The 23,198-nt window shown below is 31.5% G+C and overlaps 1 protein-coding gene across 1 annotated transcript in view; it reads left to right on the top strand.

Moving 5' to 3' along the window:
* Positions 1-23,198, top strand: part of LOC129234101 (E3 ubiquitin-protein ligase DTX4-like) — a 60,605-nt gene that overhangs the window by 20,237 nt on the left and 17,170 nt on the right. The window contains exons 4-5 of the mRNA XM_054867993.1: positions 5,643-6,048; positions 15,439-15,473. Coding sequence (XP_054723968.1) covers positions 5,643-6,048; positions 15,439-15,473 — 441 coding nt within the window. The remainder of the gene's footprint in view (positions 1-5,642; positions 6,049-15,438; positions 15,474-23,198) is intronic.

Below are 23,198 nucleotides of genomic sequence, written 5' to 3'. Positions count from 1 at the left end.
AACCCATATACCTCGGCAAAAAAAATTCTCCTGTATTTTTCATACAATGACCTATGTATTTTCCAGTTATCTCACACAAAATTTATTTTTCAAAACCCTTGATATGTCGAAATTTTCACACTAAAGCAAGTTCCAGTTGCTATTCCTTCTTTGCTATTTTTGTGGAAGAACCAGTTCTAGAAGCATTTGCTTTTTGTTCTTCACATTTTTCTTAGAAATTTTAAGAATAAGATTTTAATTTTAGAGTGTGGGTATCAAGGGGTGCAGTAGTCTTTTTTTTATCGTGTTTTCCCCAGAGTTTAGATTGTTAGTGTTTTTCTTCGGAACACGTTGCCCTCTTTGAGAACAGGGGGGTCGATTTTTCATCGGTTTTGAAGTGAAAAGTTTTGGAATGTGCTATTCTTTGAAGATAAAGTTAGTTAGAAATTTTGTTGTTTTTTAGTCAGTTTTTTTGTTGATGGAAAAAAATAAACATTGCTGATCATTTTAAAAACCTTTCCAGTAAACGTTTTACAACAATAAGAAGCCCATCAAGACATTGGGGGAAAACTATGATAAAAGAAATTATTGAAAAATGAAAAATAACTGCTTCAGAATAACCAGACTTTCCTAAGTAGAAAGAGCCATATGATGCCTTTTTCGACTCCTAAAATTAAACAATTGTTAGGATAAATGCTTCTTAAATCTTTGAAGTGCCAATGAGAAGAGTTTAAATAAATAAAACAAAATTTATAGTGTGAGTTTGATCGAATCTGCCCTACGAAAGGGAGTGATAGAAACGTCCAAGCTGAGCATAGAACCACCCATTATTGTGTCCAATCCTTAACCGTAACCGAGTTGTGGTAGATATAAGAAAAATGAGTAAAAATACAGAATTCTGAGAAAACAACAAGATTTCTGAGATTCCTGTAGGATTTACACAGAAAATAAGTACATATTTGGGAAAAACCGAGTAAATCCTACAAAATGACACTTTTTCCATCAAGATAGTCTCATTTTACAGCGAGCTACAAGCTTTAAAACATTGGACATACTCAGAATTGAAATGGTACCAAAGTTTTGAATCAACATTTTCAAATACAACCATATCAGCTATAATCAGGCAAATCTACCAAAAAACTGGCCCATTTAATTAGCTTTCAGCTGATACAACAACGAATCATATTGGGCTTCAAGTTCAGCCGAAATTCAGGCTTTTATTTGAAACATTGTAAAAATATGCAATCGTCGAAAAAGGAAAACCAGCAAAGAGTCGCACTTTTCTGTTTTAAATTTTCTGTTTCTCCTAAACATGTTACTTTTTTGTTTAAGAAAATGATATTTTTATATCAAAAAATATTTTCAACATTTTATTAAGTGAAAAAATGCAAGAGATAACAATAAGTAGAAGTTAAAAAAAGCATTACTTTCAAGTGCTTTCCACAAAGGAAAAATCAGTAATAAAAAAAGTTACACTAACATCAATAAGTACATTTAATCAATCTTCAAAATTCACAATAGATGCTGAAATTGGCTGCCGCCATACCAGATACACGCTCTTGCTCTTTTGAGAACAAAAAAAAATCGTTGCTCTTAGTGAAATTTCATTTCTTAGTTTCACTACTGTTCCATCAAGCACGTAGCTCAATTCCTGCAAACTGGCTATTTCTGCTTTGTAAACTTCATGTTTTAAAAATCCCCAAATAAAGAAGTCAAATGGAGTCAGGTCTGGTGATCTAGGTGGCCAAGGAATGAGGCCCGTACGATTTCCACTCTCTCTAGAACAGGAATAGCATCAAGTAAACCAGGCAAAGGATGTTCAATGAACTCTAAATGTGTTTACTGTTAGGTTACTTTGAAACAGATACGGACCAATCAAATGATCTCGGATTACGCCAAGCCAAACATTTAATCTGAATCGAATTTAGAATGATGAGCTTCAGGTTAAAAAAGGATTATGTTCAGCATACTGATGAAAGTTATTCAAATTTTTCTCTAATGAACAATGACTCATCTGTCTACAGTATCTTTCTTAGAAAATGGTGTTCTTCAACACTTCGGGCTAGTTACTATGTGATAAATGTTACCTGCTTTTCTAAATCTGAATTGCACAATTCATGTACTAGTGTGAAATGGTAATGGTGATACTTGTTTTGGTGTAATGCTCTCATAACTTTACTTGTGAAAGTCCACCTTCTCTAGCTATCGTGCATGAACTCACAGTTGGGTTTTCCACTACTCTGTTTCAGCACATACTCCTCAACATCGACAGAACCGTGATCTGGCCCCTTCCGCCCTGTTTATGCAGCTGGATTTAACCCGGCGTCAACCCGGATTCGCGGAATAAGGCCGTTTTATGCATCCAACCCGGCTTCAAGCCGCGTTCAATACAGGAGGGAATTCCCTCCACCTACATTGAAGGATTATTGGCGGATTTTTCCCCACAGTGCATTGCGTGGTCACGTGTCTCCTCCTCGTGTGTATTTATTTCGGTGTTGTTGTGCGTGTTCTTTCTGCGTTGATGATTTTGTTTCGAAACTAATTTCTTCTAATTACGGAAAAATCCAACTGCAGCATTCGATGGGATAGCGCCGAAACGAAAGCGTAAGGGAACGTAAAGGAGAATCCACGATTTGACAAAAACGGCTTTTCCATCAATCCGGCTGCAATCCCCCTTTTATCCACCTTCCACTTCAACCCGGGGTGAAGCCGGAGTGTGCGTAAGCAGGGCCTTCTTGGTTCGGAGAGAGCGGAAATCATGTTTCAACACAATGCTAACCCTGCTGATTTTCAAATGCCGTTTGGAATTTTCTGACTGAACAGTATTCCTAATGGATTGGTCTTATGGTTCAATTAGCCAACTAGATCGCTAAACCTGACGTCAGTGGACTTCTTTGGGGATTCTTAAAACAAGAAATGTACAAAACAGAAGTAGTCGGTTTTTGCAGGAATTGCGCAACCAACTTGATGGAGGAGTAGTAAAACTAAGAAATGAAATTTCAAATGGAGCAACGATTGTTTCCGTTTTCAAAAAGGCAAGGGCATGTATTAGGTGTGGCAGCGACCAATTTGAGCATCTATTAATTTTGAAGATTGATTAAATATACTCGTTAATGTTAGTGTAACTTTTTTATTACTGATTTTTCCTTTGTGAAAAGTATAGGAAAGTAATAATCATTTTCCTTATATCTACCATAACTCTGTTACGGTTAAGAATTGGACATGATAATGGGTGGTTTTATGCTCAGCTTGGGCTCTTCTATCCCTTCTCTTCTTCCCTTTCGTATGGCAGATTCATTCAAACTCGCCCTGTATAAATTCTCTGTTTTATTTATTTAAATTCTTCTCATTGGCATTTCAAAGATTTAAAAAGCATCTATCCTAACAATTCTTTTATTTTGCATTTTGTTTTTCAACTTACCATATTACCCCCCCCCCCCCCCATTATCCGGCATGCCGCAAAATTTGGGGGTCACCAGATTTTCAATAACATTTGCCTGGTCCTTTCCGGCATGCTGGAAAAATCAAGGTTAGGAAAAAAAAATTAATACTATAAAAAATATATGTTCAGCTTAAAAAATAATATAAGTTCTATACATATCATATTAGTATTAATAAACAGTTTAATTTTGTAAAAATATTATCTAACAGTATCATTTGTTATTTTAACTAGAAAAATATTAAAAAACAAGTAATTTTATTAAAAAGCAAAATTAAAACTTAAGCAAACATTTAAACAGTAAGTCACCACCCCTAAGTCAGTGCTAAAGAATTTACCATAGCTATTCACCCCCCCGGTCGGTATGGGTCATGAAAATCCTGGAAAGTCATGGAAAAAAATAAGCAAATTTTTTTCAGACCTGGAAAAGTCATGGAAAATTGAAATTTACATTTAAAGTCATGGAAATTTATTTAAAATCATGGAAAAATGTCCTTGGTAAAGAAAAAGTAACAGTGGCTAAAAGAAGCATTAGAAATCTGCAGTGATTTAACAGTATTGCACATAAAAGCTATTAAAACTAAAATTGAACAATCCGAAAAACAAATCTGAATTTTGAAATCTCATTGCATGCACTTCTGTAGCAGCCGTTCGTCTTTTTATTTTTTCAATGTGATTTTATTGCTTAGACATCACTCATTTTGAATTTACCATTATTTTCAACACTTTTTATATTTCATGTTCTGTACTGGCAAACTTGCATGTTCATGATTTTGCCAAGCCCACTCAAAAAAACGCAATTCCATTGCATCCTAGTTTGTTTCTATCACTGGTAAAACTTTGTTATTAAATTTATCAAAGTTCCTCTTAATTTGTTGAAGGTTTTGGAAAATAAAGATCTTTAGTCTGTTGATAGAATACAGAAATAGAGAATTCTAATACTGTAAAGCAGTAGTGCCTAACGTACGGACTGCAAAACTAATCCATGCTACCCACTGTTATGTTCAATGTCAGGAATGAAACACTAAGTTCTCTAATTTCTAAACCTATTAATTTATATGTATTTGAAAATGTGCAAATAAGTAAAACAAGTATATTTGAATTTGAAGATTTATTCACTATTGAATGGTTTTTTTATAAATAAATATCTGATTTAGAATCATGAATTTACTAAAGTATGTGGGTTTACTTTAAAGGACCAAAATACTATTAAGTTATGTGGATGATAAAATGCTCTGTTGACACTAAAATACAGCTTTTGCAGCAAATTTATGGAAACTTAGTAATGACTTATTTAACTTTTCTCCCATTCATTAACATTCTGCCCTTTTATGAAAAAAAAAAAAAAATAGCCATTTAAGCATTGTATTGCATTCACTTAGGTATGTGCACAGAAATTTTGGAGCCCGTCACAAATGGCTTTTCCAGGTCCCCCCCCCCCCCCCCACTCCTCCATTTTTTTTATCCCTACGTCTCTACATTTATTTCACCCCTCTTTTTAAAAATCTCAGGCCATCTTTAGGCTCAGGCCTGTGCCAACAGGTGTCCCTCCCCCTCGCCTGTGCACACCCCTGCATTATTGTATCTTATTTTACTTAAATTTATATAATGAAGTCAAGATTATTTTAGTGTTTTAGGTGTTCACTGATATTTTTTCAATTATGAGTAAGTGAATTGATGAGGTAGTGGCTTTCACATAAAAGTTTTTCTAATGCCCATTTACAAAATTTGGCAAGTTTGATATTAAATAGTGCTATTCTCTTCATGTAAAGAAGGTCATGAAATTTTTTATGAAGTCATGGAATGTTTTCACCCCAATAAGAGTATGAACCCTATATTCAATAAATAAAAATTAAACTCTCCTCTCTAAAAGGAACCTAAAATAATTCATTTAAAAAAAGTATGAACAAATCGCATCAACAATGATTGCTTCTGAATTGATTACTTCATTGGCACATAATTAGATCCGTAAATAATGACCTACCGTAAATAAAAAAAAACAGGTATTATATGCTAAACACAATTGGAACTGAATGGGGAAATTTGCTTTTGTTTTGTTGCAAAATAAGTCTGGAATTATCCTGCATGCCGGAAAATTCGAATTTCCCGGCATGCTGGTCAATTTCACTTTTTCCGGCATGCCGGCTAATGCTGTGTAATACATTATTATGTTTTCAGCGCTCATTTATTTATTGCTTTATTTTTTAATCTCTTATTTCCAGGGGGGAGAAGACAGTCAAACTAAGCAAATACTTTCCTGGTTATCGTTATGAAATTGATTTTACTAAGATGTTGCAGATCAACAAGCATACCAAACGAAAGCGTACAATTCGTAGAGAGCAGAATGCTAATCCTTATCCTGTAGAAAGGAAAGGGTCTGAGAAACTTGCTAAAGTGTCAACTGCTGAATCAAGTTCCAGTGCCATTAATAGGTTGCTGCCAAATTTAAATGAAGAAGTGCCTGGTACTGCTGCATTGGAACGCCAACTTAATCAGTATGTAAGAAATGTCCAGAATCCAATGGACTCTTCTCCTTATGATGAGTGCTGTTCTGCAAAGTCTACTGAACAAGCAAAACATTCTAATTCAAATGGTTCAGTTGATGATGCAAGGAATTGTAATAAGAAAGTGTAAGTTCATAGCTTTGATGTCTTGCAATCTGTTTTATAAATATTTAATACTACAGTACAGTCTCGTAAATCCGAGGTTCTGGTTAATTCAAGGTGCTTTATTGCCATTTTAAGGTATAAACTTTTATAGCTAAAAGTATAATTTACATTAAAATCTCAAAATAGAAAAACTTTCAGTGTTGTAATTTTTTCCCTAATTTTCATGCAATGAAGTAATAAAAAAAAGTATTGAGAGTTTGGTGTCAACAACTCTACAAGTGCCAAGAATTATTCTCTTAAGTGTTAGAGATGGATTAAGACATGCATTTGAGATAATAACTTAGACACAAAAAACGACTTGAAATGAACATTGCTTTATGCCCCAATTGTAGCTCAAAAAGTGTAAAAGTTTCATTCCTTAAGAATTTTTCGGATAATTAGAGTCTTCAGTAACCCGAGATGGCTTGAGCACCTATTAAACTCGGATTTTCGAGACTACTGTACTTGTTCCAGTTACGCTGTACAGTCCTGGGGAAAGAAACGAGGCAATAGGCTGTCATGCACACTAGAAGAACAAGTAAGATGTCAATCGACATCTATTATTATTCTTTTAAATTGTTCAAATAAAATTTCATGAAGTAATGAAAACAAACTTATAGTGTTTAAAGAGAAAACAACTATCATTTGTTATTAATATGTACATTTTAAGTAACTTCTTATGCTGGGGTTGTGTGCGCTTCTTTACTTTTCCCAGAGAGGTAGAATTTTGTTCATGCACCTAAACAGCAGTTAAATGATTTTTTAAGTGTGGCTAGGGATTGCAATACTGAATACCGGTATTTCGAGCAATTTCGCAATACCGGTATTTGTATAAAAACTGCTAAAAATAATAAATAGCTTTAATTCAAAAAATTTTCAATTTAATTTATTAAATATCTACTTATATTTTAAATGTACATTCAGGTATTCGCGCTCAACTATCCGTAACCTGGGTCCCAGGGACCCATTAATGAAATAGATTTGGGTCCTTTGGTGGAAAAAAATGAGTCCCTTAAATTTTAAACAGGAAATCTTAGCTTATAAACGAATAATATACAACTATTTTATACTTAGGGAAAAGAAACTATCCACATAGTTATTTAAAGGTATGAAATAAATTAAATTGGTTAATTTCGTCCTTTTTTCTGTGATTATCATATTTTTCAAATAATACACTTGCAAGACTTAGTTATTTGAGAAACTATTTAATCAAATACAATAAGATAATCTCAAAATTTACTTTAAAGTTGGATTTTACCATGAAAACAAAAAACAAATGCCCTTGATTGATCAAGCAGAAAGCACTCCCTTTAACCTTTACTTTTATAAAAAAAATTCCTAGGTGTAAAAAAGCGAACAGCCCCCCTCCATGAATTATCAAATATCATTGGCAATTTATTAGAAATAGAAAAAATTTGCAAGCGAATTAACCCAACGCAAAAATGGTGATCGCAAAAAACGAAACATTTTCTGACATGAGTATGAAAATTGCTCATTTGCAATCTTAAATTAGTATATTTGACTTCATTTTGACTATTTCAAAACATCTGTGTTTGGCTTTCGTGTTATTTTTAAAATCTCGCCATTTTCAAAATGGCGTGATTTTAATTGAAAGTTTGCAAGTCCAAATAAAAATAGCCCATCAGAAATAGGTGAATTACTAGAAAGTGAACATGATCCAAGTGCTTTTGTGTTAAAATTCAAGTATTCATAAGCAATTTCACAAGAAAAATGTGAAGTTCAGAACTTTGTGTTTAGGCGCGATCGGGAAAATGTTCGCCATTTTTTTTTCACCCCTGCTTTTATTGAGGGATGCAAGATAATGATTTTTCAAAAGTCATTCTGGTTAGATGAATGCAAAATATCCAAGCGTTAACTTTAGAGTTGTCCTGTATTAATCCTGAAGATTGCATTGAAACCACTCTTAACGTTTAGGTCCTTTATTGCTGTTTTTAGGAATTTCCTAAGATAAAAAGTTGAGGGGAGAACTTATTCTCTAGAATACAGTACAATGGGATATTTATGAACATGCAATATTTTGCTCCCTGAGCTCTGCCCAGGAGGTCACTGTAAGCTCCAGTCTTATCACTAAAATTCCATTGACTGATCAACAGTAGGGGGGTGTGTTTGAATAGCTGATAAAGAAATAGGGTCATTTTTAATCCTTTTCTATTGATTTCTCCTGGTTGTTTAAAAGCATTCACTAGATAGATCTTCAGCATTTTCCCCATTTTTTTTTTCTTCTGGCTTTTATCTTTTGGGTGTTCTGGGTCCCCAGGACCCGAATTTTCACGGAAGTTGCGTCCGTTTCCCGCAATTTTGCGTAAAAACACCCGCTATAAGCGCGGTAAACGCGAACCCTGACATTTATTTTCCCATGACACAGAACCGAAATCAATCTATTGATGTAAAAATTTAGCTTCGAAAAGCATGAATTAATAGAACAATTAACATCATTAAACAAAAGTATTTTGTGCACAATGCATTTATTTTTTCCATTTCCCTGATCGCTCATTTTCCCTTTTGAGAAAGTTAATTTTAGTAATAATTTTGAATGCTCCCCCCCCCCTTTGTCAGATGAACAATTTATTCAAACCATCAATTGCAGGAATGCTTTATGATTTTTTTCTTAAATATTTATCTCAACTGTACTAAATTTGACAAACAGTTTCTTGTTAGCATTACAAATGGCAATTTGCTGGCACCAGTATTGGTTTGTTGTGCCGTCTTTGGCTTCATAGTTGGCAAGATAATATTTAGAAATTATATATTGCCTTGAAAATTTGCATAGAGGAAAAGCATAAATATGTTCCACGAATTCAAAGATATTTTCAGATATTTACATAATTATGATTGCAAAGAATTTTGAAAAGAAAGCTGAAACGAATAAGAAAAACGAACAAGATCAATTTTAGTCAAGTTTTATCGTAAAATTCAAACCAAAGAGCTAATAAAAAGTAAACACAAACCCCTCCTGTTCAAGAGAAAATGATGTTAATATTGGGAAAGTACCTTTCTCAGGAAAAGAAATTTCAACTAGTTTTAAATTTTAAAAATGTAGAAATAAACACAATACGAAAGAAACATGCACAAGGGTTTATCTAAAAATAACATGCAGCAGACTGAATTTTTAGGCAATTTAATTGGAGGAGGTGTATCATGCATTGTTAACAGTATCACTGACCTGCATGAATTCAGGAAAGAGTACTTTCAACTGTAGGAAAGTTGAGCACTGAAATGAGTTCCAGGCTTAGAGACAATTTAATAGATGCATTATGTTTTTTTACTAGCATTGATTTTTTATTATGACATTTGTTCCTTCATTTTATATTTGTTCACAATATGTTTTCATAATAGTACAATTTTTGTACAAAATTATGAAATGTAGTAACGAAACAATGTTTTCAAGCAATTTTTGAGAAATTTCATATACCGGTATTAATACCGGTATTCCTGTATCACGTTTTAAAATACCGAATACCGGTATTGAATTTTTGGTCTGGTATTGCAATCCCTAAGCGTAGCCAAGGAAGTATGGATATTTTTAGCTGAAATTTGAGCCATTCCCATAAAAATTAGTCCCCCCCCCCTTTTTTTTTTTCCAAAATAACTCTGGTTGAAAAATTCAGAACTGTGTTTGCTGTTTGTTATTATTGTTTAAAAAAAAAAAAAACACCAAACTCATCTATATACTATTTTATTCGCAAAGACTTGAAAACTTTTTACTTCAGTAGAGGCTAAACTTCATGAATGTTTATTCATGTTTGGATTACTGCCGAAAACGTCCCCCCTTTGAAAATAGTCCTGGTGGAAATAAGACTTGATAACAAACAATGTTTAACAATTTTGATGAAGATGTAGGAATACACAGAAGGTTGTAGTAGTCTAATTGTAAATATTACTGTTTTTTTTACCCTCCAAAAATTGTGTTCCCCTCCAGACATAAAGCTTGGGAGAAAGGGGGATCTTGCTTTAATTTAGAAGATTTTACCCCCTATATGTATATATATGCCTAAATGTGTATGTATTGATCTTTTGAATGCTCCCCCCCCCCCCTTTGTCAGATGAACAATTTATTCAAACCATCAATTGCAGGAATGCTTTATGATTTTTTTCTTAAATATTTATCTCAACTGTACTAAATTTGACAAACAGTTTCTTGTTAGCATTACAAATGGCAATTTGCTGGCACCAGTATTGGTTTGTTGTGCCGTCTTTGGCTTCATAGTTGGCAAGATAATCTGAGAGGGGACTCTGAGATTTAGATTATGATACCAGACTTAATAGGCTTAACATGTATAGCCTGGAGCAAAGGAGAGTCAGAGGGGACATGATTCAGTTATTTAAATTTATCAAAATGAAAGATGTAAACGGATTAAATTTTTGCGGGGAAAGCAGGACAAGGGGTCATTGTTTTAAGCTATTTAAATCTCAGGCTAACTTGGAAATCAGGAAAAACTACTACTTTAGCAGGGTCGTGGGCACTTGGAATAGCTTACCGGAAGAGGCGGTAATGAGCAAGGGAGTGGATAGCTTTAAGAGGGCCATTGATCTTCATTGGGGACTAATTAATTGACTAGGACCAGCCTAGCTGGGCCCAGTGCCTGTTGCTGGTCGTCACATTTGTATTTGTATTTGTATATTTGTGTTTTCTTTCTGAATATGCATTGTGAGATTCAGAATTGTTTTCCTTTACACAGAAAGGATTTTGAATTTTTCATTGAAATATATTATTATTTCAGATGAGATTTTTCTTAAATATTAGTTTTCGACTTCATAAAAGAATTACATTTTTATTTTCAGCCATGTGAACCCTTTTTATTGTTTGTTGGGTTATCAGTTTTGTGCATATTAAAAACAGAAAAAAATTTCTTAAGTATAATAGTTTAGATATTTTGAGCAAAAATTAAAAAAAAAAACCTTTACATTACCAGGTAGATTTTTATCTCAATTTAACTATAAATTAACGACTGACCGGAATCACACAAAACTTGGTATTGAAGTTTGAAGTAGTAATTTTTCCAATTTTCAAGACTGGTCCGGAACTTGAATAGCTTAAGGCAAAAATCCGTGTTTCTGCCTTCTGTGCATAAATTTAGTCCCTCAACATTTTCCATTGTAATAACTTCAAATTACAGATTCATGTTTGCTTTGCTTCCAGCTCTATATATATTAAGCATTTTAAATGTGAAATTACAATCTAAATCTGAAAGTGTACTAATTAAATTAGTAGACCTCCTTTGTAACCCATCCAATCAGGCAATAAGATAAAAGATCAAACGTGAACAGCATCATACTCCAAATTGAATCTTTCCAAATTTTTATAATAGCCAAACTTTCTTAGAATTACTGTTTGACCCTGTTACTACAAACTTCAAGGGTCCGCGAATTTTATTCGTTATAACTGTAATTTTGTAGTAACGGAATTCAAGCTATGTTGGCAGTTAAAACAGGACTGAACATTATTTTGTTGAAACTGATATTGCATTGTATTGGTGTTCCCTGTAATGAGATTGTACTGTATTTAAGGTTGATAGATCCAAAACTTTCTGTTGACTATGTTACTTGCTGTGCTGCACTACTTACATTTGCTTAGCTCTTTTTTTTCTATCCATTTATTTTGCGCTCTTTATTTTTAAGAAATTTTTGCTTTTTTTTTTTTTAATGCTCTGATGTTGGAGTTTTATTGTATATGAAGAAAAGCCCTTAGTTTTGGTAGTTTTAATTTTTCCTCAAGTAAAAAAATAAAATGGATCTCATGATTTGAAGAGGTCTCATCTCACTGCCGTTCATTGTAAATATTGTATTGTGCTTCAGCTTATAGGATGTAGAAATATGTTTCAGTAGGAATTACTTTAAAGTATTCTTCTGTTTCTTATAAAATATGGCATTTAAATTTTATTTCTAAAAAAATGGCAATATGTATCCCAGAAGAGCATATCAAGAAATTCTCCAAAGGGGTGTCCAAATTTAAAAAAAAAAAAAAAAAAGAAGAGGACTTGGATGCTAGGAGATACGAGTAGTAGTAATTGGAATTGTATTCCAGGTTTAAATATAGTGTCATACCTCCATGAAATCGCTTGAACAAAAACATATAATTTTCAAAAATAAAGGAATATTATACAACCATTCTGTACACTACATTTTTCTAATAGATTATTAGTCATGACTACAAATTAATGACTAGTACTAAACACCTACTGTGTATACTCAAAGTATTGCGAGTTGAAAAGGAATACTTTATACATAGAGAAAATTAAAAATAAATCATTTTATACATTAACTCCTAACTTTTATATTTTCAAAACACATGCAATCTTTCTCTATACATATATGTGTTAATGGCTTCAAAATGTTGGTTGATTCAGGTATAGTAGATATTACTCCTGATGTGCTACTTTTTCTAAAGCTATTGAAACTCAGAGCAGACATTTTAAATGAAAATAGTGATTTGCATCTAAGTAAATATAACTATCCAATTTTCTGTAGGGATACGCTTCCTTCCATGCAGACGGGTGTCATGAGCTCACAACTTAACCCTTTCATAGCTCCCATGGTGTCCTTTTATGAGAAAAGCTTAATCAAGTCAAACAAAGAATTCGAACATATGAAGGGCAGATTTATAAATATGAGCTCTAATTTAGTACATGGTTCGACTTCTTTGTTTGACAAGGGTATGAGCTTGTTTTGTCCAGACAGTTTTGCAAATCAACCAGCGTAAGTTGTAATTTTTAGTTTTATTTTGTACTTTTCTTACATATATAGGCTTTCTCATTAAAACACTGTTCTTCAATGTTAAATTCTATTCTAAATTGTTTATAGTTGGAATATACTGCAACATAGCTATTTTCATTGTGCATGGGCCTACCTGGTTTAAAAAACAGTTTATAAATAGCGTAATGGGCAGACCCATGATTTTTTGGAGATAATGGTGTGTGTGTTCAATTTTTATATCAAAAAACAGCAACCACATCACTCATAGAGATGCAACTAATATGTGGTTGGTTTTTGGTATACTGCATATTTGGCAGGCAAACCGAATATTCTGTTCGGCAGAATACTTTAATATTCAGCAGCTGAACTGTAAACACATTTACATATTTGACAATTGGGAAAGAAACGCATTTCTTGTACAATGCATGAAAGTTATAGTGTAGTACCAAAGTATAAAATGAATTCAAAATGTTACTTACTAATATTGTCACATTCAAAGTACTTATTTTAATTTTAATGAAAACACTCGGGTGTTAAATCATCAGTTAATATATCCATTGTTCAGTTACTAAGGACACAAAATGATAAAAAATCACTTGAATAAATTGTCCTGATATTTTAAGCACATTGGGTTTTTATAAATACAAGATTATTTACTTATAACATAACATGTTATCATAATTCTATATCATCATTTATAAAATCACTAGTGGTACTTGCACGGCTTTGCCTGTAGTAGAAAATTAAAAGGTCTTTTGGTTTGCCTGTATATTTACAAATAATGTATGGTGAATTTCTCGCCAATTTGCTTTCCCATGTTATGGTTCCACGTTACGATAACTCATTAATTTACTCGTCCATCTTATGATAATTTTGCTCCAGAAAATATTTTAAAAATTGGAGTAGAAAAAGAACAAAATCAAATTTTCAAAAAATCACTTTGAGGTGCACATCCCTACACTACAAACTAATTTTGTTCCAAATTTCATGAAAATCAGCCGATCGGTCTAGGCGCTATGCGCATCACAGACATCCAGAAAGACAGACTTTCGGCTTTATTATTAGTAATAAAGACAGGTCAAGAAAGAAAGAAATTAAAGATTAAAGTTTTGTAAAAGTGCTGATAAACCAACCAAATTAGTCATTTACTGTATTAATTTGCTTTTGCCTTAGGAATGATTTGTGTCATTTATTTATTTCAGATTAACTATTATGCTTAATGCAAAGATTTAGGATGTTAAATGGTTGTGCATTTGCATTTTACAAAAGACACAAAACAAATAAACATTTTCTATTTTGTATTGGCATTAAAAAAAAAGTAGGATCATTATTAAAGTATAAAAAATTTAACCAATATTCGGTATTTGGCCGAATGTTTGGTGTCGCAATGTATTTTTTGGGGCTTCTTTGTCTATCACAGAGCTCTATATGAAACATTGCACTTTTGCATCCCCTTCAGGGTCACCATGATCGTAGTGGCCCCTCACAATTGCAACATGGTAAATTTGCCAGTAGCAAGCTTGCTGGTTTTTGTAATGGTAGTAAAATTGCATATAACTTTACACTATATGAAAATTACATTAACGAATTTATTTGAGTTTGCAAACAGTTTTATATTTTATCTATGTCTGCTCATGACCACTACCCCTTAAATTTTGCAGCCTGATGACAGGGCTCCAGAGTATTTTTGTGCCTGTGGCCTGTCATATTGGAAATAAGACATTTAATATTTAATAGTTTGAGAGAATTTATGTAATAATGTTTCACTAAAGATAATAGCTTTCTTTTCACACGACATATATTTTGTTTCTCAATAATAAAGAATTTGCTTGTGTGAGAAAATTGCATTATTTATTTTTTTGTGACAGATTGCAAAATGTTTTTTTACAAAAATGCCAGTTTAATTACAAAAAATATGTTCTACAAATTAATTCTTGAGTTAAAATAGTACAGATTGTTTGTGAAAGAGAGGCTTATTTTCGTTCCTTATACTTTATATGTGGTATGCACAGTACATGTTTTTGATAGTCAATTTAGAATGAAATATTTCATAAAGCATGTAATGAATAGTATATTTTATTCTTCATGTTGGTTTTGAAAGTTGATTGAGAATGTTTGTTTTTTATCATAACCTGACTGATGTCAAAGAATACCCCAAGACAGCAAGGATTAGTTTTGAGCCTGTTCCTCCCTAGCTCTATCACAAATGCTGCTTCTGGCCTTTGCAGCAATTGCTTAAAATTTTCATAGACTGTGGAATGTGGAATTTCTCAATTTGTGCATATACTCATTTCTAGACCAGTTGACACATGTTCAAACACTGCTCTTCCATTTCGGTAAATTGACAAATGTCACTTTTTTTTTTTTTTTGGTTAACTGCTACGTTTAAAAAAAAAAAATTCTAACCCTATTTTACGTAAGTTGAGGGTTTTACAAAGTTTCAGAGCACATTTTTATGGACCCCTTAAAGTGTGGGGGGGGGGGGGCTACAGTACTTGCTCTATTTGCCCTTGTGGTAATCTGCAACAATCTTCTGCACATACTAATTAAAATAGGCTTTTAACCAATTTAAATAATTTTTGTCATGTATATTATTCATCTGCTTATCTTTTTATCAGTATTTCAGTTCTTTCTCACTGATTTTATTAATTTTTTTAGAAAGTCCAGTGCAGCTAATAAAGTAAATAACACAGGTAACTAAATATGTTTGTATATGTATTTTGTTATGAAAGGAAATTTTTTAAACAATTTTTAAGCTTTTTATACTCGATACTGAGAGAAGGTAGTTGCTTATTTTCTTATCAATCCATTGTATATTTTTGATTTTTAAAAGTGGATGATAAATCTTTTTATTCTTTTTCCTTTTATAGTAATGTTTAACATACTAATATAGCTGGGTATACCAATAATTATTTCTTTGACTAGCTATTTTTTGAGAAATCAAATACAAAATAAATACTACACCTACTAGAATGCAACAAATACACAGACTCAAGTATGTGTGTACAAATTAATGCCATTATCGTGCCAGGTGAAAGTTTTCTAACTTTTTCTGTCATCTTCTTTTGATTTCTTTTTTTTTATTTTTTTATTTTTTTTTTTTTTATTTATTTATTTTTTTTTAATTTTTTCTTTTTTTTTTGTATAATTTCTTTAAAATGCCTTAGTTTGACTTATCTTGTTTGTCTATTATTTGAAATGCTTTTTATTTTTCTATTTCTTTCATTCCCTTATATTTCCCAGTGAAAATATCTCTATACCATCAATGCAACGTCAGTGTTTTCAAAACATAGATGTTTTTGTTTAAGCAGATGTACTGTCTGTGCTTGTTGGTTTATAGTTGTCAAAATTTATTTTTTATATAAAAACAAAAAAAATCTTAAAGTAATAAAAATACAATAATGATGAAAACACTAATGGATTTTTACTAATAGCGACTTTTTAATTAGTGTATAATGTGGATGTCATGGGAAGTATTTAACTAAACTGTTTTTAAAACTGAATAGAAAGTATTTGAACCTAAAACAATAAATTTTTAAGTTAAATATTTAAGTAATGTCCATTTTTCAAACTGTGGTCAAGCAGTACATGTTCAAAACTGTTGTAAATATTTTTTAAATCTTTTCAATATATGTTTAATTTCTATTGTTTGTATCAATCAGGTAAAAAAAACTGTTTCTGAGTTGTAATTAATAATTTTTATTAATGTTTGAACATTTGTAGTATTTGAATGAAAAATAAAAGTTCTTACTGAAATGTTCTTATTATTTTGGGTTGATATTCAAATATTTTGTACCTGAAAAATGTATTTTCATATTCTTTTCATTTACATGCAAACACTAAATTTGAAAATAATAAATTTTAATTGTTCTAATTGATTTTCATTAATGTTTTGAGAGTTTGAAAAATACATACAGTAGACTCTCGAAAATCTGAGGTAATTGGGCTCACACAAGCTCGAATTACTGAAAACTCAGATTATTCAAAAATATTTCATGATTAAAATTTTACCCTATTCAGATGCTATAAATACGTTCACCTTTTACTTTTTAATGCAAAAAAAAGAAGTAATGTCTTTATGAAAAACTTTATCACTTAAATTTCAACCTGAGTTTAAATTTTAACTACCAGTAAATGAATTTTGACTAAGTATTTTATTATATTTTTATCACTATGTATGTATTTGTGTAAATTTGTCGACAACCGAAACACTTATTTAGAAACTGCCCCTGAATCCTATTCGAGGAATGTTGTCATGATGTCTTCATGTATGTGCTTATGTGTGAACAAGGGCATCCATATGCAAAATTGTTAGGGGGTGGGCTCAGATACAATTCCCATTGTTTAGCTTGATATTTTCCCACATGGAAACAGATTTCAGGTCAGATTAGAGTCATTAAAATTTGAAATTTTTAATAACTTGTTCATTAATGACTAGAGAAGAAATGTTTTTACATTTTTAAAATAAAAAAATACTAAAAGCAAGGAAGTTCTAATTTCTAAGAGGGGGGGGGGGCTCTAGCCCCCGCTTGCCCCACTATATGGGCACCCTTGCGTGCAAATATATATCTCTCTGAAACACAAAAACGGTTAGTGGTAGGGGGTTTAAATTTTTTATATACAGCTCGAACGGCGCCAAGTTGTGCACTTCCCTTTTTTAAAAAAATTGCCATAGGACATTCCGAAAGAATATTACATTTATTTTTGTGCAAAACGAGTGTCAATTTTAAGTAATTTAATGTATTAAGTTGATCTTTAATGTAAGATCCTCTTAATCTATATCTTCTAAGTTAACAAATATTTCATGCCATTTGACAAGTGTCATCTCAAGCCGACCTCTCATGACCAATTTTATTAGTTGAGGAAATTTTACAAATACAAAAGATTTCAATTTTTAGATTTTAATCTAAAACATTTTTTTTAGTTACTAAAAATGTAAATTGAAATATAAATAAATCGCCTTGAATTAAGCGGAACAATGGACATTCAAGACTCTACTGTATTTTTTAAAAAATCCTCCCACCGCTTCAAGTTTTGAAAGCATTTTCAAAGGTTTGTTGTTGGAAACTTCAAATCAAGGTGACCTATAAAATATAACAGTTGCATTAGATGCTATTAGCACAGTGTGTTTCTGAAAATTTCAAAATGAAATATTCTATAAACCTGTTAAACAACTAATTTTGGATAACATTACCAGGCTGTTGGTTTATTGCATGTATTGCCTTAGCCCTTGCTCATGTGTGTTAACTTATTGCTTAACAGCTAATTTTGGATTTTAATATTGAGAACTTCAAAAACCTTCTTTAAGGATTTACATTCTGCCGTTTTCCATTTACTTGAAAAGAACTGAAGCTCTATCATTTGCAGTTGTTGCAAAAATATTTGTTTTAAAATGCAATATGAGTCAATAAATTCAACTACGGTTGAGCACACTTGTAGCACACAAAATTAAGTGAAAACAAAAAATCAAAAGTCTGAATGGAAAGGCATCACATTTAATACACACTGAACTCTGAAGTCACAGTTGAAGAGAGTAAAAATATGACAATGTGTATGTATGTAAAAATAAAAACATTTTAAAGGAGTTATAAAACTCTGCAAACAGCTGTTTCACTGTGGTAAAATAAAACCCCTTCTTCAGTGCATAAACAGAGCGATGGAACAACCAAGTCCTACAACGGACAAGTGAACAATGACAAGTGAGCTTGTTCACTTGTCCGTTGTCGGTCTTGGTTGTTCCATTTTTCTTTTATGCACTGAAAAAGGGGTGTCATTTTATAACTCCAAAACAGCTGTTTGCAGTTTTTTAACTCTTTTTAAATGCTTTTATTTGTACTGTTACGCATTTGATGCAACTTCAAACTTTCTTTAAATGATGACACTGTTCTTGAGAGAAAGGCAGGAGGTTTCTTTACAACTATGTACAAGAAATAACATTAACAACTGCTAAATTAACCATAGCAATTTAGGCAAATATCAATTAACACCCTAAACCAATGGTCACACACGTATTTACATCAAAATATGTAAAAACACAGCACAAAGGCTAATACACACAATAACAGAGTTAACGGTTCAGACAGTTTAAAAAGCAAAAGACTCTCCCATTCAATTGCTACGCAGCTTTTATACTGCTTTGGAAAGTTCCACAAAATTCTACAACTTTCTCATATTTTCTTTTTATTCCATTCACAAATCTTATCATTCAGAAATGGGGGACCGTATACTTAAGTTGAATGTTAGGGGGTTGTATGTACATTACAAGAAGCTATTTACAGGTTACATTACTAAGATAATTTTAGATGAAAAATAATGGAATAAACTCCTAATTTAACCAGATTACAACAAATTAATCATAAAAATATTTACTATTTACGGAATTTGTAACAGTGCATATATACACGTGATCATATTTTTTACTCATTTCATTGTACTGTTTTCCACTGCTTCTTTTACATACACAGTTGAAGTGTTACATGATAGCTAAAAAAAATGTGTAATAAAAATGAAGGAGAATATTTAGGACAAGCATTATACAGTTACATGGGTCATTATTTAGAAAAAAAAATTTATGATAGCAACTCAGCAAGTTCTGTAAACATAGGTGTGATAATGCTGGGAAAGTTTTCATTAGTTAAAGAAGTTATGAAAAGCTTCTGTTCATCCCCCCCCCCCAAAAAAAAAATCTCATAAAACATAGATTTAAAGAAGTTTATTCTGATAATTCTAACTTCATTTTAAACTCAGACATCCAGTAAATTACAAAAAGGGTTATATTAATCCATACAGAAGTGAAAGGTTAAACAGGATGGCAACAGAACTGGAAGATCAGGAGAAAGTCCAGAATTGTGTCAATTGGGAAAAAATCGGGAAATTTGGAAAGAATAACGAAAATTCAGGAAACATTGATTGAATGAAAAAAATTTAAATTTTTTTTTGCAAAATTAAGTACTGCAATTCCCTGCCCATTATTTGTTTGAAAATGTAAAATTAACGAGGTGTGGACACAGCCGTCGATTTGTACATCATTTTTCCTTAACGTCAAATTATTGAATCTTAACTTGCAAATCTGGATTCACTTACATAGACTGCTTCTGCACTTGTAGGGTTGTTCATTTTACGCAGCTTGAATTTTTCTTCCACGTGACGTGTACCATGCTACGTAAAATAAACAACCATACCAGCAAAGTCATCATTACTGCCTTAGCGCCCTTACGTTTACTCATTGTCTTAAAATAATTAGCACACTATTTCAAGAAGAAATATCTTTATTTTTTTAATTAACTTTGATAAAAGCTTAAAAATTATTATTTCACGTTTTTAATTTAATTGCTAAAATTGATTGCTAAATCAAAATCAACTTTGTTTTTTGCCATCATATTATTCACTACCACTGTAGCTTATACGAATGTTTTTCTTTTTTTCCCTTCAGATTTTAAAAGATTTTAAAAATTCTTTATTTTAAAGCTAAGTTTAAAACATATATATTTGGAAATAAATCAAGTGCTTTTTTTTTTTTTTTTTTTTTTTGTATTTCAAAGTTGCTTGTTACAAACGTGTTCTAAGATTTTTTTCTATAAATGATGAAATCATTGGAAGTTAAATTACCTCGCATACATAAGTAGATATTTTTATTATTTTTATAATTTAAATGCTGTGTTTATTCATTGAAACATTAGTTCTTGAATAGCTTTATACAAATGGATGTCGAAAGGTTTCAGTTTGTTTTACATAAATGTCTATTATTTACATAAGAATAATTACATTACTTTTACTCTTACTTGTTATTCTTTCAGCAGTTTTTACTGTTTAAAAATTTAGTTCAAAACTGTTTCAATATAAACTTTTCAATTTTGTCATGATTTGGCATGTCTTTGAGAGTGATGTTAATAATTTCTTAGAATTCTTATGTTAAGTGGTTACAGGAAGTTAAAAGAGTATTAGATTTAAATTTCCTACAATATTTCCATGTAGATAATTTCTGTAGCTCAGAGTCAGACTAACGTAAGTTACATAATCGTTACTTTACAGGCCAAAGAGAAAATGTTTGCATGGTGCATACAAAGGATGGGAGTTATGCTCTTGTAATACTGTCTTTTAACAGTAAATAATTATAAAGGTTTTTGTTTTTAAGAATTATGTTAATATGGCTTGGTGCAAAATAGAATTCCACACACAATGCACTAATAAACTAAAATCGCAATTTTCTGACTTTCTCTACTCTGGCTTTGATGTACAAATTTATTATAAAGTTTTTTTTTTTTTTTGTAATGACCCTTGCTTGGATGTGTTTGTTTTCTTAATTACTACTTCAATATTTAAAAAAACAAAACATCTTTTTTTAAATATACTTTTAATCAACAGCTTAACACATTCCAAATACTGCGTTTCATATAAACATACAGTGGTTTTCAAGTAGGTGAAGAAAGAGAAGAAATCGTTATCATAAGTAATGTACTGTCTGACAACGGATTGTATAGAAAGGCAAACATTCGGTTTACTGGCAAAAATAGACGCATCTATTAGTTTTTAGGGATGTCAGCTTTTGCAGATATATGTTAGCCTCTAAATTAAGCAAAGTCTCATTCAAATTTTTACTTTTCCCCCTCATTCAGATGGACTCGTCGTAACTAGATGTATGTCAATTCCATACAATCCAGGTTGGACAGTAAGTCAGAGAAATCTGAACTTAATCAGGAAAAATTCAGGGAACTTTTTTTCTCAGCTTCTGTCACCACTCTGTTAAAACATGCATGAAATTGGTTGGAAAAGGTGATGCATAAGATGCAACTTTCTCTAGTTCGGAGAAGTGGTCGAGTTTTCTGAGTATCAGAAATATTTGAGGATTGAAGAGCAACTTGTAATCTACCTCCTCTTTGAAAAAAAAAAAAAAAAACTTGGATGTAATTGAAAAATTGAATATGTCTCCTATTAATACTGATGATAACATTTTTTCAACCAAGCAAATTTTTTTATGTTCTTATGAAATTATTCAATAGTAAACTAATGAAATTATTCAGTAGTAAATTAATGAAATTATTCAGTAGTTATATGCATTATTGAAAATAATGCATTTGACTACTGAAAGATGAACTAATTCTTGGAGCTCTTTTGCACTATTTATGTTTAAGATTTGTATGAATTGTTTACCATTTCATTTTCTGGAAATGCACATGGTATATTATTGTGTATGTTCTTGTTTTTAAAGGATGATTTATTGTGTTTGAACAAGAATTATTTTAATCGGTTAACAATAAATCTATACTGTTGTATATATTATTTCTTAGCTGTATTTGTTTTGAGAATGCCATAACTTCCTTAATACGTTCTCAAACTCCATTCGTAAGGTATCAATAAAAAGGTTTTCCCCCTTCTTTTTGAAAAAAAAAAAATAAGCAAACTTCACTTTGACTTTAAAAAAAAAAAAACTCTTGAAAGAAAAGATGGATTTGTTCATTTAAATTGTAGTCTTCCACTTGTATTGTTGCAGGGGCAGAGCCTGATAGCTCAGAGCGTTAGGCTTTCAACTGAGCTGTCCAGGATCCCAGTTCTGATTTGAGTGGTCTGCCTTTGTAGCACTTTTGCAGCCAGCATTTTCCAATCAACACCTAAGGCGTTAAAAATTAATGCAGCAGGAATTGTTTTTGACTTTTTAAATAAAGCATTTTGTGTATAACACCTGTGGCATAAACATAATGCTCCCATCAGAGCAAAACAATGGATGATGTTAGTGTAAAAAGAAGAGTTTAATGAGTTCATCTTTAAAAATTTGGAGTTGAAGAGAGAGTCTTCATATAGATGTTCTTTAAATAGGTTCCCCTTTTACCTTTAGTATATCAAAGTTTACTTTTTTAAATATGAATTATACCTTTATGTAATAAATGTGTAATAATTTACTAAAGCTAAGGATAACATACCAATTTATTACCTACTAAAAAAATGAATATTTTTCAGATTGTCACAATCTGATCTTCGTAATCGCTTTGTTTTTGAAAAATATCAAAATGGATATGGAAACTAATTTCTTTTGACTCCTTAGTGCAATCTACAGTTCTCATTCAGTTGAATTTTCTATTAATCGAACGATTTGGTTTAGAGACTCACAAGGTCAGATAGGTCGCTTAGTAGAGGTTTAGATTTTTAACGTAACAGTTCAGGGTTTGAGTCACTGTTTAGGCGGTGTATTTTCCATCAGTTTTGAATGCTCACATTTTATGATTAATACTGTAAAAGTTCAAGTTATTTTGGCCAATTTATCCTCCTCTCATGAAAAAGTTTTTTTAATTGTTAGAGTAATTGAAAGTTTTCATCTTATAAAAGTTCCTAATCAAAGGGTATAATTTGGTCTTAGTTTTCTTCTTTATTGTTTGCCTTATATTCAACCTACATAAAAGTTTAAATATAAAAAAAAACAAATT

The sequence above is a fragment of the Uloborus diversus genome, chromosome 1 (genome assembly GCF_026930045.1).
Source record: "Uloborus diversus isolate 005 chromosome 1, Udiv.v.3.1, whole genome shotgun sequence".
NCBI lineage: Eukaryota > Metazoa > Arthropoda > Arachnida > Araneae > Uloboridae > Uloborus > Uloborus diversus.
This window is presented reverse-complemented; position numbering and strand designations above follow the sequence as displayed.